At 42.3% G+C, this 16,349-nt stretch overlaps 1 protein-coding gene across 2 annotated transcripts; it reads right to left on the reverse strand.

Moving 5' to 3' along the window:
• Window positions 1-391: 391 nt before the first annotated feature.
• On the reverse strand, window positions 392-15,011 carry LOC132872642 (vesicle-associated membrane protein 4-like). Of its 2 annotated transcripts, XM_060907599.1 has the most exons (3): window positions 14,339-15,011; window positions 3,692-3,835; window positions 392-1,052 (listed from the first exon to the last, which is right to left on the reverse strand). In XM_060907599.1, exons 1-3 carry the CDS (start codon window positions 14,477-14,479, stop codon window positions 933-935), a joined length of 405 nt encoding a protein of 134 aa, XP_060763582.1. In that variant the 5' UTR covers window positions 14,480-15,011; the 3' UTR covers window positions 392-932. The 2 variants fall into 2 exon arrangements, 1 of the variants encoding a protein (XP_060763582.1); XR_009651465.1 differs by lacking the exons at window positions 392-1,052; window positions 3,692-3,835 and adding an exon at window positions 11,937-12,455.
• Window positions 15,012-16,349: the final 1,338 nt, after the last annotated feature.

A 16,349-nucleotide genomic window follows, 5' to 3' on the forward strand; every position in this document is an offset into this window, starting at 1 on the left:
ACCCTGCAGTTTCCTTCAGGTTCTCAGGATTCCTTTCACTTCTCAAAAACATGCCAGGATATGGATGGCTTCATGCCAGAATTGCCCCTAGGTGTGGATGAATGTGTGCATGCTCTGGCATTCTGTTCAGTATGTATTCCCACCTCACATGCAGTGTTCCTAGGATAATCTCCAGGTTCACTGCTACCCTGATCAGGATAAAGCTCTGGCTACATGAGAAGTGAAAAAATACAACCTTCTGGAACGACTGAGCTCCAAACCCTGGAGTCACTGTCACAAGCTACAGCCGTGGTTCTGTTTTTTTTTAATAAGTAAGATTTGCCATAAGCTTGGGGTTGAGTTAGATGATAGGGTTTGGGGTTTGTTTAGCAAAATGGGAAGCAAAATTTCACCAAGGGCAAGTTTCCTCCAGTGTAGTGACAAAGAGGCAAACAATGTAGTCGCTCTTAATCTTAAGTGTTTAATTCATTCATTCAGAGCATATTTTACAAAGACACTGGCTCATTTATTTGACTGACTGTTAGATCTATTAAAAAACAAAACAAACAACAACAACAACAACAACAAAAAAACCCCCAAAACCCCCCAGAGGTGACAGTGACAAAGAAAAACTCCCTGAGACTTCAGGAGGGAAAAAACCTGACCAGGAAGTAGATGCAGACTCAAACAGTTATCAGTAACAGTACTTGTACATGCACAAGAGTAAACACAAAGAGTATGGCGTGTGAGCAGAAGTAGGCATGACATGATGTGTCCTTCAGACCTTTTTGTCTTTTGAACACACAACTTAGCCTTTAAGCCCATCACTTCTTCTTAATCTCCGGCTTTTCGGCTTTTTAACCAGAGTCTCTGCTGTGTCTGTCCTTACCGTGGCCGCAATAACACACTACTAATGATGATGATGATGACCAGAACAACTGCTCCGACAATGATCATGATCCTCTGCCATGATCCTCTGCCATGATCCTCTGCCATTTCTTACATCGCAGACATGTGTTCTCAGTTTCCATCTTTTCTGCCACTTTCCTCGTTGTCTTTTCAAACTGTTTGCTCTGTCAAAAACACAAACAGGATTAGGTATAGGCTAGTTACAGTTTCAATACTATGACAGCAATATTTTATTTGCTTTGTCTTTCCCTAGCTGTTTAGTGCACCAGTCCTTCGAATGTTCTGGATGGATTTGGTTACACCAATAGTGTGGTGTCCTGTGAATTTTTTCACATGGGCTGCATCCAAATACTCATCATTATCTCATCACCTGACATCCAGCAGGCCAGTGACTTGCAGAGAGATCTTTGCCCAGGCCTACCTGTCAGCCATAGCTGCCTTGAGGTGGTCACTCAGTAGGCTTATGTCCTTTTCAAGTACCATCTTCAGAGTGGGGGCAGCACGGTGGTGTAGTGGTTAGCGCTGTCGCCTCACAGCAAGAAGGTCCTGGGTTCGAGCCCCGGGGCCGGCGAGGGCCTTTCTGTGTGGAGTTTGCATGTTCTCCCCGTGTCCGCGTGGGTTTCCTCCGGGTGCTCCGGTTTCCCCCACAGTCCAAAGACATGCAGGTTAGGTTAACTGGTGACTCTAAATTGACCGTAGGTGTGAGTGTGAATGGTTGTCTGTGTCTATGTGTCAGCCCTATGATGACCTGGTGACTTGTCCAGGGTGTACCCCGCCTTTCGCCCATAGTCAGCTGGGATATGCTCCAGCTTGCCTGCGACCCTGTAGAAGGATAAAGCGGCTAGAGATAATGAGATGAGATCTTCAGAGTGGTACATGGCCGGCCAAACTTGCACTTTGTGTCAGGCTCCCAGAGCAACACTTGCGCCGCAGGTTGGTCGTGCCACATAATGTGATCGCAAAAAGCATCACTTCCTGATGATACATGAGAGGCGGGGTAAGTTGTCAGAGAGCTGATTATTGGACCAGTGATCATGCCAGGATACATTTAGGATTCTTCACAGCATACTAGTATAAGTACAATCCAGGGACTTTTCCTGAGCTTTGGTCAAGGACCAAAATTCTGAGCCATATAACAATATGGACTCGACTGACGCATTAAAAACCCTAATCTTATTTTCCCTGGTCAGAGGTTCAACACAGACTTTGTATAGGGCATTAAGGGCACCCACTGATTTGGCTTTTTGACTTTCAATATCATGGGGCATACTTTTCCAACTGTCCAGGGACTTAAAGTCATTGACTTTCTCTATACTCGAGTTGTCAAGAGCATGAAGGGGGTTATTAGTCAAGGGGTTCAGGTGCATCACTTTGGTTTTCTTTGCATTTAGCTGGAGACCAACAGCCTGAGAAGCCAACTCGAGACAATGAAGAGCCTCGACAGAACTGACAGTGTCTTCAAGGAGTGCTATGTCATCGGCGAAGTCTAAGTCGACAAGGTGGACTGCAGAGTGACGGGAGCTTCGTCTGCACCAAAGTACACATACTTCCATATGATTAGTATGCTAAAAGCAGTATTACTCTCTATATAAGTAGGGTGTCCGAATACTCAGTAGGCACCTGGATGATCTACTACATCTGTAGTATGCAAATGTACCACACTATGCTGTCCCATAATTCAGCCGGAATCTCTGATAACCAAAGAAGAAGAATTTCCATGGGGAAAAATATCCAGGTCAGAGGACAGGTAAGATGATGGTGATGGAGTTCATCCGAATTGTGTCCTTACTACTTGCTTGCATACTTATAGAACGTACCACAGTTACACTCGGGTACATAATGAGCATTGGGGTGCAGCCATGGGCAAATTTGGGCATTTTCTACTTTACATAGTTCTCAAATATGTTTTTGTTTTGCCATTCTAGCAAACCTGAAAAATTATAATTCAAGATTTCATTCCAATTCCACTGAAAGACACCCTGCGGTCCTATCTGCACATTTTAATCTAATCTACCTTAGGAAAAACAACTTTACTGGCAACCTGTAAAGAAAAAATAAGAAGTTTATAAGATCATATCACCTGAGATAAAAGTCACTTGATGCATTTAAAGACGTATCTCATTGTCATTTCTTCGCGCCACTGATCTCTGTATTGCAACATCTGGAACGTCATTCAAATGGTGGGACAATAAGTGCTGATTCATTCACTCACTTCTGTTCTGTTGACTGAATTCCTTGCTATGTTATGTCTCATCTCTCATCTCATTATCTGTAGCCGCTTTATCCCGTTCTACAGGGTCGCAGGCAAGCTGGAGCCTATCCCAGCTGACTATGGGCGAAAGGCGGGGTACACCCTGGACAAGTTGCCAGGTCATCACAGGGCTGACACATAGACACAGACAACCATTCACACTCACATTCACACCTACGGTCAATTTAGAGTCACCAGTTAACCTAACCTGCATGTCTTTGGACTGTGGGGGAAACCGGAGCACCCGGAGGAAACCCACGCGGACACGGGGAGAACATGCAAACTCCGCACAGAAAGGCCCTTGCCGGCCACGGGGCTCGAACCCGGACCTTCTTGCTGTGAGGCGACAGCGCTAACCACTACACCACTGTGCCGCCCCTGTTATGTTATGCATTTATATATATTTATATATTTTAAATCACTTAATAGGAGCATGGTGCAGGAGCAGAAATATGACTACACTTAAAGTCGAAATTGGGTCAAAATCATGTACACGGTACATTCTACAGCTAATGATATTTATGCATGAACATTCAGAAAGTTCATATTTACTTTCTTCAGCAGTATTTCAGCTCTGTCGTCCAGTTCCTCTAGTTTGCCCTCGCGCTCTCCGACCCTGGTGAAATTCTCCTGCATGATGGTCTGAACCTCCTCCACATTCTCCTGTACCTGCTGCAGCTGGCTTTCTCCTTTTTTCTGAACACACACACACACAAACACACACACACCTCAATGCTGAGTATCTGAGTATGCACAAAAAATGTCTGCCATTTTCACACACATGCAACAATCGTTTGATAAACAAGGTGCTGGTTAATATTCCATTATATTCCTTCATATTTGAAATATATAGAGGATATTACATGATTGTGTGTAGGTATCATACCGCCATCTTGTGTCAGAACTACAATTCCCAGTCCACTTCCGTGTGACCTACGTCACGCGTGGGCGGGATCATCTACGTCATCATACAAGGAAACATAAAACAATGGGACAACGCTTCCATCTTTGCTCTCTCACGTTTGGCTTCCGATGGATCTGGATGTATAAAGAGGCGCTCTCCACCCCAAAAAGACGTCTTCTTTCTTGCAAGATCCATCACTCAGCGCGATTTTCTTTCTTACCCTTGGCAAAGGTAAACTCTAGAGTCGCGCGATCCTTAAACTCAACCCGAGTTACAACCGGTTTACTTGCATTAGAAGTGACGTCACGACTGCAGCCCAGGCAGCTCAAAAGTTAAGAAGCGATTGAATCCTTTTTAACTCAAAAGCGCTGTGCATCTTATTCTGATCAGAGACTTTTCCTCACGAACGCTGAGATTCGGACCAAGAACCCTCTGCTTTCCACGGGAACCACCCAAGTGCTCCGCTGGACCCGAAAGTTTCTACGCCTCCATCACGAGCGGCTCACGTGCTCCCACGGCGAGGCCCGAGACTACACCGGCGAATAGTTCTTCATATCTTGCTAAAGGCAGGATTAAGTAAGATTTTGGCATTTGGGCATAATTAGGATAGTCTTAGGAATTTGCTTTTATTTGAAATAGTGTGAATTTAAACCCAGGTTTATCTGTTACACTGTTAGACACGCAGCGTGTTGATTTATTTTGTTCTATGTTCTCTCAATTGTTTAATAGATAGGCTGCGCATGCTTCTCTCTCTCTCTCTCTCTCTCTCTCTCTTATTCTGACTAACACTAATTTCTTTATCATACATTTTGACCTTATCAAGGTTTCAGTGAGTTTGGTAATGTTATGAGTGTGGAATCTTTTTGTTACTGAGAACACGTGCTCACCAGGCCTGACCAGGCCTGATACACTTTAGATAGCTTCCCTTTGTCTTTAGCCACACGTGCTCAGTAGGCCTCACCAGGCCTAACAAACACACTTTAGCTAGGCCATAGGGCCTTTCACAAACACACTAGCAACACAAGGCTAATCTAGGCCTCCACCACGTGTAGTTAGCTACACGAGGCTCAACACAGAGCTAATCCTTTGTTCTGTTTAGATAACATTCTTTTGTTTAGCTACCAACAAGCTAGGCCTCCACCACGTGTAGTTAGCAACACGAGGCTAAACACATGGTCAAGTCCTTCACACTCACTCTCTCTCACACACACACACACACACACACACACACACACACACACACACACACACACACCTCACGGCTTGTATATATTGATTTATTGATTTATCTTTTTATCTTTGTATAATAAATTCATTTATTAAACAAACTGTTTATTTGTGTGAACAACAATATCTGAAGTCCCCAATTTTCTCAAGGAATTCAAAAAGGGTGCGTATGTTATGTAATATGGTAAGTGATCGTAATAATTTGAAATGTACCATAATTTAGCTGTTTGGTAACTTATTATTAAGCACCAGGATTAATGGTATGATTCACTAAACGATTCATTGAATGATTCACCAAATGATTCACTAAACGATTCATTGAACGATTCACTAAATGATTCACTGAATGAGACTGATTCTATGGTATGATTCACTTCAAGTGAGTCAAAGTAAATGATTCAATGGGATTGATTCATTTTAATTATTAACCTTCAAAATTTAATGAGACTGATTTAACGAGATTGATCACTTAATTTCAATAATTAACTGATTGCACCCACATGTGCAAAGATATGAAGTTTATCTTCAAGTGGTGAACATATTCACGAGTGAATGAAGTGAACGAGTGAAAATATTTTCAACACAAGAAGATAAACTTCATATCTTCGTGCCACTATGTAAAGTTCTTTATATTGTATGGACACATCTACAAAAAAATACGCAAGTTAATCAAAAGAATTTTAATTTTGAACCGGTTTGCCATTTTGACAGCGTGCATCTAGTCAGCGGGAAAACACTGGGAGTGACATCATCGGAGTGAAATATCGGGAATTATTATCCATCCAGGACACTTTTTCCATGGAATAAAAACATGTATTCTATTCCCTTCTAGCGGGTTTATTGAGGGCATGCAATAGTGTTATCATATCGCTTATGCTACATGTATTATGCCACTCTCCCCAATAAGCATGCAATATTCTTACAATATTGCACGTTGTCAAGACGACACGACATCACGTCAGCACTCATGTGAAGATCCAATGACAAAATGTTTCTGCTGCGCGCGTGCACAATCATTTCTTTGCCCGCTGGGAAAGAGAGAAGACGAGGCTAATCCAGTGCTACTGCTAGGATTAGCTATGCTATAATTAAGTGCTAAATAAATAAATTAAAAACTGAAACTGAAGATGTGCTGAACACTCGAAAGTCTACCAAAACTTAATTATATATTCTTCACGCATATTTACAAGAGAAAAACATACCGAACCTGGACATCGAAAACCTGGAAAAGAGACGCGTCAGAGATGTAAAACTTTTCGCGCTAGCGAGTGACTGTGATAGTTTGTAAATGAACATGGCTGTGAGGTTCGCTTTGTTAAAAGCAGAAGATTTTGAGAGAATTTTGGCTGCCAGGTCGCTCCGTTGTGTGTCGCTGTCGATGTTGATTTTAAAAGTAACTAAGTAAATTACACAGGGAAAGTAATAATAATAATAATAATATTTGCTAACACTATACTGGCTGGAAGGTAACTGAACTGCCGCACTAACAGCACCGAGTCGCGGGTAAGCTAATTCATTCGAGAGTGCTGATATGAAGATAGTGTGTATGTATAATAATAATAATAATGACTTTTTTTCCTGTTTCCGTTTCCGGTTGAGAGTACGTTGTGCGCATTCTGGCTGCTGCTTGTCACTAGAGCTTTTTATTTTATTTTCTCTCCTTTTTTTCTTTTTTCTTTTTTTGTGTGTTTGTGTAGTTTGATGTTTGTTTGAGTGTTTTGTCCCCCAGTTGTGGTGTAGCTCCAGACCCAGTTTTGGGCGTCGGTTCCCTCCAGGCCTTGGTTCGCTGTGGGTGATGCCTGTGCTCCCAGCTATGGACTGCAGTGAGCTTGCTGCTCATTTTAACATCGTGGTTGTCCAGCGCTCTGTGCTTTAGTGCTTGGCATGATGTTCTGAGTGATGTTGCTCGGTGGTGTCGCGGCGGTTGTGCAGGCGGTTTGGGACGTACCAGCGCTCTGCTCGCTTTGTGGATCCATGGCGTGGTGTTCTGAGTGATGTTGCCTGGCGGTGGCGCAGCGGCTGTGCTGGCGGTGTGGGACTTGTTTTCGTTCACCTTTTGGTGGGACTGTGGCTGCTACACCACTGGAATGACATCCTGACCTTTATTTGGTGGACTTTTTCTGCCTATAATTGTAAAGCGACCTTGGGTTTTGAGAAAGGCGCTATATAAATTGAACTTATTATTATTATTATTACTGGCTGGCTTCTTTTTTTTGTGGTCTATCAGATATATTCCATTCAGCTAGTCATCTTCGACTCGTTCAGTATCATGCTAGCTGAATGGAATATATCTGATATACCACTCAACGCCAGCCAATATTATTTAAATATGTCACTCAGATCTGTGTTCTCTTTTGTATGAAAAATGTGAGTTTTTCAACACGACAAGATAAACGTCATACGTATCTTCAAGCCAACATGTGATTTCTTTTTATTATATCAACACATTCACAAACAAAAAGTCCCCAAATTTATCAAAAAAATGTATTGATTTCCTCACGAGTGACATATAGAGGTTTATGTCACAGTTTTGGTTCTCCATGTCCCGGATGGAGCTCGGATGAAAATTACGAGTGATGTATTTCCCAGTAAAACACTCGTGTCCATATAAGAAATATACAGTGTGTCAAATAGACTAACCGTATACTAATATATAGTATATGAAATATCGGATCTTTAGCAGTGTCCAGTATTTAAAGGACATATACAGTACAGTATGTGTAAAATGTCTGGGTTTTTTTTCAATGTCTTGTCCACTATTCATTTCGTAATGAAAGACTGAACCTGAGCCCAGGTAGAGAAACCATCCCCATCTACCTCCCCGGGGAAATTTGTGAACTTCTGATGTCGTAACACATCAGGACTGGCTGATTCAATCAATCAATCAATCAATCAATCAATCAATCAATCAATCAATCAATCAATCAATCAATCAATCAATCACAGGTTTCATTGACAAAGTGAAAAGCGCCTCCTTCAGGCAGAAAAAATGTTTTGCTAGCTATTCATTTATCATCAAGGCCAAAAAATAATTACTTCATAAAATATTAACTACTCACTATGAGGACACTGAGGTTCAGTTTTGTTTCATTTTTTAATTTAACCCCCATGTGAAATTTTACTTTCAGATCAATATACAAACAATGACTTCCTGATAATGTGGGGGCAGAATGATGTCTGTGATGTGGAATAACCTGCATTTCAAGATCCAAGCTGCAGTGGTGATTCGTGCTGAAGATGAATTTTGGGTTTATATTTAATTACGTATTTCGTATTATTATACAATATCTGACCAAATATCTGACGTAGCTCTGAGATCGATATGCAAAAACATATTATATAAATGTGAGTGTTTCTGAGAGTTTGTAAAATGCAATCCTCGGTTTGTTTTATTTACTTAAAGTACTCATGAGAATGCAAACTAGTTCAGTTTGCTGACTGTAGTAATGTTAACTATTTGTTTATTTTCACATTTTTACCTCCGTCAGTGTGGTGTAGCGGTTAGCGCTGTCGCCTCACAGCAAGAAGGTCCGGGTTCGAGCCCTGTGGCCGGTGAGGGCCTTTCTGTGTGGAGTTTGCATGTTCTCCCCGTGTCCGCGTGGGTTTCCTCCGGGTGCTCCGGTTTCCCCCACAGTCCAAAGACATGCAGGTTAGGATAACTGGTGACTCTAAATTGACCGTAGGTGTGAATGTGAGTGTGAATGGTTGTCTGTGTCTATGTGTCAGCCCTGTGATGACCTGGCGACTTGTCCAGGGTGTACCCCGCCTTTCGCACGTAGTCAGCTGGGATAGGCTCCAGCTTGCCTGCGACCCTGTAGAACAGGATAAAGCAGCTAGAGATAATGAGATGAGATGAGACCTCCGTCAGCAGTGTTGGAGGAGGTTATGTTTTCGCCTTTGTTTGTTTGCCTGTTCCCAACATAACTCAAAAAGTAGTGAAGGAATTTTGATGAAATTTGGAGGAAAAAAGTGAGCCATGGGCCAAGGAACAGTTGATTTTCGATTTTGATCCAAATCCGGATATGTATGCAGACCCAGGATTTTTTTATCTGTTCCCAACATAACTCAAAAAGTAGTGAACAGGTTTGGGTGAAATTTGGTGGGAATCTTTAGTATTATCTTAGGTTCAAGTGACTTCATTCGGATGTTGATAATTCTGTATGTGCCTTGGTGGAGGTATGTGCTCGACTCAGTGCCCTTCGAGTTCATTCATTTTTTTACATATAATTTTTTTCACATGCTTCATTTATTTGATCATGATTCATTTGTCATTGGATTCATCTTTTTACTTCACATGTGATTTTTGACAAGATTCAAATATGAACAGGTTCACGGGTGTGCTTGTGTTTCCTCTTCATTGAGAAATTATCTGTGGTTTGTAAAACTGAATTTTATATTGCTTGAATTCTCCAACATTGTGTCTGTGGCCAAAATGAACATGATGAGCATGGATGCATCATGTGCAGAAAGTGTCAGGAGGTATATGACTGGTTACCAAGTGGCCAATGTCAAGACCCGTTCTAGATGGAATTGGAATTTATTAAACCAGTGCTCATTTTCTGAACAAGCTCACTCAATCAATTTTGCAGGAGGAGTTACTTGAGAAAAAACAGGGTGGCACTGTGGTGCAGTGGTTATCACTGTCACCTCACAGCAAGAAGGTTCTGGGTTCGAGCCAAACGGCCAACGAGGGCCTTTCTGTGTGGAGTTTGCATGTTCTCCCCGTGTCTGCATGGGTTTCCTCCGGGTGCTCCGGTTTCCCCCACAGTCCAAAGACATGCAGTTAGGCTAACTGGTGGCTCTAAATTGACCGTAGGTGTGGATTTGAGTGTGAATGGTTGTTTGTCTCTGTGTGTTAGCCCTGCGATGACCTGGCGACTAGTCCAGGGTGTACCCCGCCTCTTGCCCATAGTCAGCTGGGATAGGCTCCAGCTTGCCTGTGGCCGTGTACAGGATAAGTGGCTACAGATAATGGATGAATGGATAAACCAGTGCCCGTTTTCTGAACAAGCTCGCTTAATCAATGACTTTATTTTGAAGGAGGAGTTACTTGAGAAAAAACAGGGTGGCACTGTGGTGCAGTGGTTATCACTGTCACCTCACATGCCTCTTTTCCACAAAAGCAGTTCCAGGGCTCGTTCGGGGCCAGTGCTTAGTTTGGAACCGGGTTTTCTGTTTCCACTGACAAAGAACTGGCTCTGGGGCCAGAAAAAACAGTTCCAGGCTAGCACCAACTCTCTGCTGGGCCAGAGGAAAGAACCGCTTACGTCAGCGGGAGGGCGGAGTTGTTAAGACCAACAACAATAACAAGACCGTGAAAGATCGCCATTTTTAAGCGACGAGAAGCAGCAGTTGTACAAACGCGAAGTCATTTATTATTGTTGTTGTTGTTGTTGTTGCTGCTGCTGCTGCTGCTGCTTCCGCGTTGTTTTTGCTTCGATATTCGCGCCAAGGTTTATGCCAACATAGCGATGCAACTGACGTATACAGCGACGTAATGACGTATACAGCGACGTAATGACGTGGCTTCCCTTAGCACCACGAGCTATGGAAAAGCAAACTGGTTCTCAGCTGGCTCACAAGTTGAACGAGTTATGAACCAGCACCAGCACTGGCCCCGAACCAGCCATGGAACTGATTTGGTGGAAAAGGGGTAACAGAAAGAAAGTTCTGGGTTGGAGTCTCACAGCCAACGGGGGCCTTTCTGTGTAGAATTTGCATGTTCTCCCCGTGTCTGCGTGGGTTTCCTCCCACAGTTCATAGACATGCAGATTAGGTAAAATACCCAGCAACTGGGGTTGTACAAGCCAGTGCATACTTGATGCCGGGCCCAAGCCTGGATAGATTGGGGAAGGTTGGGTCAGCAAGGGCATCCGGTGTAAACACTTATGCCAAATCAAGTATGCAGAACAGATCTGCTGTGGTGACCCCTAATGGGTGCAGCCAAAAGAAGAAGTTACTTGAGAAAAAAAACAACACTACATTTTTTAAAGGCAGTTTAAAATCCAAGACAACAAACAAAACGTCTCAAGTCCGGACTTGAGTACTCCACCCCTGCTTATCAGTTGTACAGAAAACAGTGGATCAGGTATTGACAGTGAGATACAGACCTGCACAGAGCTGTGCAGGTCTGTATGCACAATTATGAAGCGTAGAAGTAGAGAAAGTGATCCTAAAGTAAAAAGGATATTATAAAATTATTACTTTACCATGTTGGTTCTTGTCTTGACACGTTCTTCTAAAAGATGATCCTGGTTTCTGTCCCTTGTTTCCCTTCAGCTCTTCTCTCAGATCTCTCTCCCAGTCTTCTGAACTCACAGCTTTCTTTGTTCTTTAAAATAACCGTTTTTTTTTTAATCCTCTGGTTCTCCACCTACGCACATCACAGGTTGCCAGATTGAAGGTCGCAAATTGGAATCAAATGATCATCAGATTGCCAAGGTCACTTGTGTGATTTATTAGTTTGACTACCACACAGGGGCGTAGCACCAAATTTGGGGCCCCAGGAACCACCAGTTCTGTGGACCCCCCCGCTGCAATTGCATTGATTCCTCAGAAAATATTGCACATGCACAGTTTTTTGTTTCATTTTCTTTATTCATAATATATAAAATTAACACCAGAGGCAGTACAACATTGAAGTGGGGACTCCTCAAAAAAGAACAAATGGCAGTCTGATTTCCACAATCATGAAAAGCTTTTTTACAGCACAATTAAAGATAAGAAATAATGATTAAACTGACTAATCTTTTTTCTTTGAGAACATGGAAAAACAGAAAACAGGCTTTCACAAGTTGTAGGAAAAATTGTAATTTATATTCCACTAAATGCCCACTGACGGGTCTTCTTGGTGGCAAAATCACAGATGAGGTGCTTAAAGTCCAGTTGTCTTGCTAATTCACTTTCAATGGAGAGAAGGGCAAGGCTGTTTAATCTCTCCTGGCTCATTGTTGACCTTAAATAATTTGAATAAATGTAATCATTTAGATTACATTTCATTTTATATCTCAGTGTCAGCCACGTTTCTATGGCACCCCTGAGGAGGGCGCGCGGCATCGCACACCGGTGGAGAAGGTTTATAGTGTGCTTTTCCTTACATCTAGGCTAAGATAGGCTCACCTTCTCTCAAGTTCTTGACACCTGTTGCGGCTGGGGCATCATCACGTTCTGTGACATTTTCTGAAACTGAGTGGGATTCATTTTATAAATTAGCTTTCCTAATATTTGGACAACATTTTGAACCAACATCGACCCTATGTTAGGCTTTTGGGACACACACTGTATCTATAATAGTAATTATGAAAATACAACCCCGATTCCAAAAAAGTTGGGACATAGTACAAATTGTAAATAAAAACGGAATGCAATAATTTACAAATCTCAAAAACCGATATTGTATTCACAGTAGAACATAGACAACATATCAAATGTCGAAAGTGAGACATTTTGAAATTTCATGCCAAATATTGGCTCATTTGAAATTTCATGACAGCAACACATCTCAAAAAAGTTGGGACAGGGGCAATAAGAGGCTGGAAAAGTTAAAGGTACAAAAAAGGAACAGCTGGAGGACCAAATTGCAACTCATTAGGTCAATTGGCAATAGGTCATTAACATGACTGGGTATAAAAAGAGCATCTTGGAGTGGCAGCGGCTCTCAGAAGTAAAGATGGGAAGAGGATCACCAATCCCCCTAATTCTGCGCTGACAAATAGTGGAGCAATATCAGAAAGGAGTTCGACAGTGTAAAATTGCAAAGAGTTTGAACATATCATCTACAGTGCATAATATCATCAAAAGATTCAGAGAATCTGGAAGAATCTCTGTGCGTAAGGGTCAAGGCCGGAAAACCATACCAGGTGCCCGTGATCTTCGGCCCCTTAGACGGCACTGCATCACATACAGGCATGCTTCTGTATTGGAAATCACAAAATGGGCTCAGGAATATTTCCAGAGAACATTATCTGTGAACACAATTCACTGTGCCATCCGCCATTGCCAGCTAAAACTCTATAGTTCAAAGAAGAAGCCGTATCTAAACATGATCCAGAAGCGCAGACGTCTTCTCTGGGCCAAGGCTCATTTAAAATGGACTGTGGCAAAGTGGAAAACTGTTCTGTGGTCAGACGAATCAAAATTTGAAGTTCTTTATGGAAATCAGGAATGCCGTGTCATTCGGACTAAAGAGGAGAAGGACAACCCAAGTTGTTATCAGCGCTCAGTTCAGAAGCCTGCATCTCTGATGGTATGGGGTTGCATTAGTGCGTGTGGCATGGGCAGCTTACACATCTGGAAAGACACCATCAATGCTGAAAGGTATATCCAGGTTCTAGAGCAACATATGCTCCCATCCAGATGACATCTCTTTCAGGGAAGACCTTGCATTTTCCAACATGACAATGCCAAACCACATACTGCATCGATTACAGCATCATGGCTGCGTAGAAGAAGGGTCCGGGTACTGAACTGGCCAGCCTGCAGTCCAGATCTTTCACCCATAGAAAACATTTGGCGCATCATAAAACGGAAAATACGACAAAAAAAGACCTAAGACAGTTGAGCAACTAGAATCCTACATTAGACAAGAATGGGTTAACATTCCTATCCCTAAACTTGAGCAACTTGTCTCCTCAGTCCCCAGACGTTTACAGACTGTTGTAAAGAGAAAAGGGGATGTCTCACAGTGGTAAACATGGCCTTGTCCCAACTTTTTTGAGATGTGGTGTTGTCATGAAATTTAAAATCACCTAATTTTTCTCTTTAAATGATACATTTTCTCAGTTTATTTGATATGTCATCTATGTTCTATTCTGAATAAAATATGGAATTTTGAAACTTCCACATCATTGCATTCCGTTTTTATTTACAATTTGTACTTTGTCCCAACTTTTTTGGAATTGGGGTTGTAAATTTAAGACAAGAATAGGGCTTCTATCACAATTATGTGGTAGCCTACAAAATGACAGATTATTTCATTTCGAATTATTTGATTTAGGCTACTATCATGGTGGTATGCAACTGAATAGGATAACCAGTTAGCTGTTGTTAATTTTCACATTTGGGCTCACCTTTCTTGGGAAAGAAATCAGTAAGCAGTTGCTTTCCTTCATCTTGTTTCCTCTGCCTTTCTTGCCTTTCTTTTCTGAAAGCCTGATGACATTGATCCTTGTTGGTATAAGAACTGCCTGCTGCGTTTCATGCCGAAGCATGAAAAAATCCGTTGCGCATACAATCCAAAGTCCGTGAGAGGGCGGACTAAACCAATGTGCATTGATAATGGGGGTGTCTGATATAGGTACTATTTGCAGGCTGGGACATACATTTCAACCGATGTATTCCCAGAGAACATTGAATTTGCATGAAATACCATTGACATTATTGAAAAAAAAAAGGAAAGGGGAAAAAATAGACTCCTTTTGGGGACCTCCCAGCCAGGGGCCCTCCCTGTAGTCAGGACCCTGTGAATCAGTCCTACTTTACCCCCCTCTACGACGCCCCTGCTACCACATAAACTTCACCTAAAATAGCAGCGAAAAATGATCCACTAATTTGCAGATGTTGACACAAGGAGAATTTCTACCATTCTCAGTCCTGCAAAAAATGTTCGATGTCCCATGATACATTGCGTTTACTGTAAACCAATGCACTGCTCTAAAACACTTTTCACAAACATGATGAGGCTGTCCTGGTTTTATTCACAGAAACAACAGCAAGTCCAATCGACAATGTGCTGAAAAGCGTGCCAGGTTCTCCAAGCTGCAGAGACAACTTACCAACTGGTTTCCTCTTTAAAACTATGCATTTTGTTATTCACTGCACATAATTTTCTCTCATGGTTACCGCCCAGTTGATACATTTCTTGCTTGGTGGCATATTTGGAAATCAGGAAGCTATTATCTTAACTGTCTCTGAATGCAGGTTGGAATGTGGAAGAACTCAAGGATGAAGGTGATGAGCTGGTGGAGTGTGACTCTTCCAAGCCACTCTCATGAACTACTGTAGAGTAGCTTTTGTACCATGAAGTGGTTGTTATAAACCTCAAACAGCACTCCATTTAACCCTGAGGAAGACCATGCTGTGGTCACAACCGAAGTAATCTTGCTCCACCGAGGAGATGTAGTATCGCTGGGGAAGTTAGGTTTTCTTCGAGGCTGTATATGGGGGAAGCTATGGCCTAATGGTTAGAGAAGCAGCTTTGGGACCAAAAAGTTGCTGGTTTGATTCCAAGAATGGCCGAAGTGCCCTTGAGCAAGGAACATAACCTCTGGATAAGAGCATCTGCTAAATGCCTGTAATGTACCATAACGTAACATGCTTGGTGGAGTGTTCTTGCCTGAGTCCACTACATGGCTCCTTGAGCTCCTCCCTTGCAATCTCCAGCTTGCTTCTTTTCTTCTCCTCCAGCAATAGGAGTAGGGCGGGAGTAGCTCTGAATGGCTGTGTGAGTATCGCGAGAACTCAGAGGTGAGATTGAACATGGCGGCTTGCAGTTGTTGACAAACAGGAGATACAGCACTAAAGATCCTACCAAAATAAACCCTTTTTTTTCGGACTAAATCAAACTAATACTCAGCGACTTTTTCTCATACATAATCCAACTTGTATTCCGATTACACTCTGGATGAATTAACAGAATTGGAGGCTTTCATCGAAGACCATTGTCTACATCTTCAGACAACTATGAACCCGGACCAGATTCACTCAACTCCGAATGCAACTCAGCCCGACTCCAAAAGAAGGAAAAGAGACTCTGCAACAGACACAACCGATTTAACAACCCAGGAAGTCGAGGTCAGTGTACTTACAAACATCAATAAAAAGCTGGACATGCTAATCACTATACACGAAGAGCTGAACGATATCTGTAACAGTCTCGAATTAGCACACAGTCAAATCGCAATATTACAGATTTCAAACCAAGAGCTTCGAACTTCGGTAACTTCACTCACTCAACAAATGGAATATGTCACCGCCGAAAACAAAGTAATGAAAGAAACCATACTGGACATTCAAACACGTTCAATGCGTGACAACCTCATATTCTCAGGTATCCCGCAACCCAAAGACCCCGTTAAAACA

The sequence above is a fragment of the Neoarius graeffei genome, chromosome 24 (assembly GCF_027579695.1).
Source record: "Neoarius graeffei isolate fNeoGra1 chromosome 24, fNeoGra1.pri, whole genome shotgun sequence".
NCBI classification, from domain to species: Eukaryota; Metazoa; Chordata; class Actinopteri; order Siluriformes; family Ariidae; genus Neoarius; species Neoarius graeffei.

Excerpts from the sequence above, each read along its gene's own strand:
- LOC132872642 (XM_060907599.1), bottom strand. The coding sequence starts at position 14,479 with ATGCTTCGGCATGAAACGCAGCAGGCAGTTCTTATACCAACAAGGATC. Across the intron at positions 3,836-14,338 it reads TGATTTCTTTCCCAAGAAAG|AAAAAAGGAGAAAGCCAGCT; the intron begins GTGAGCCCAAAT and ends GTGTGTGTTCAG. Across the intron at positions 1,053-3,691 it reads CTGAAATACTGCTGAAGAAA|AGCAAACAGTTTGAAAAGAC; the intron begins GTAAATATGAAC and ends TGTTTTTGACAG.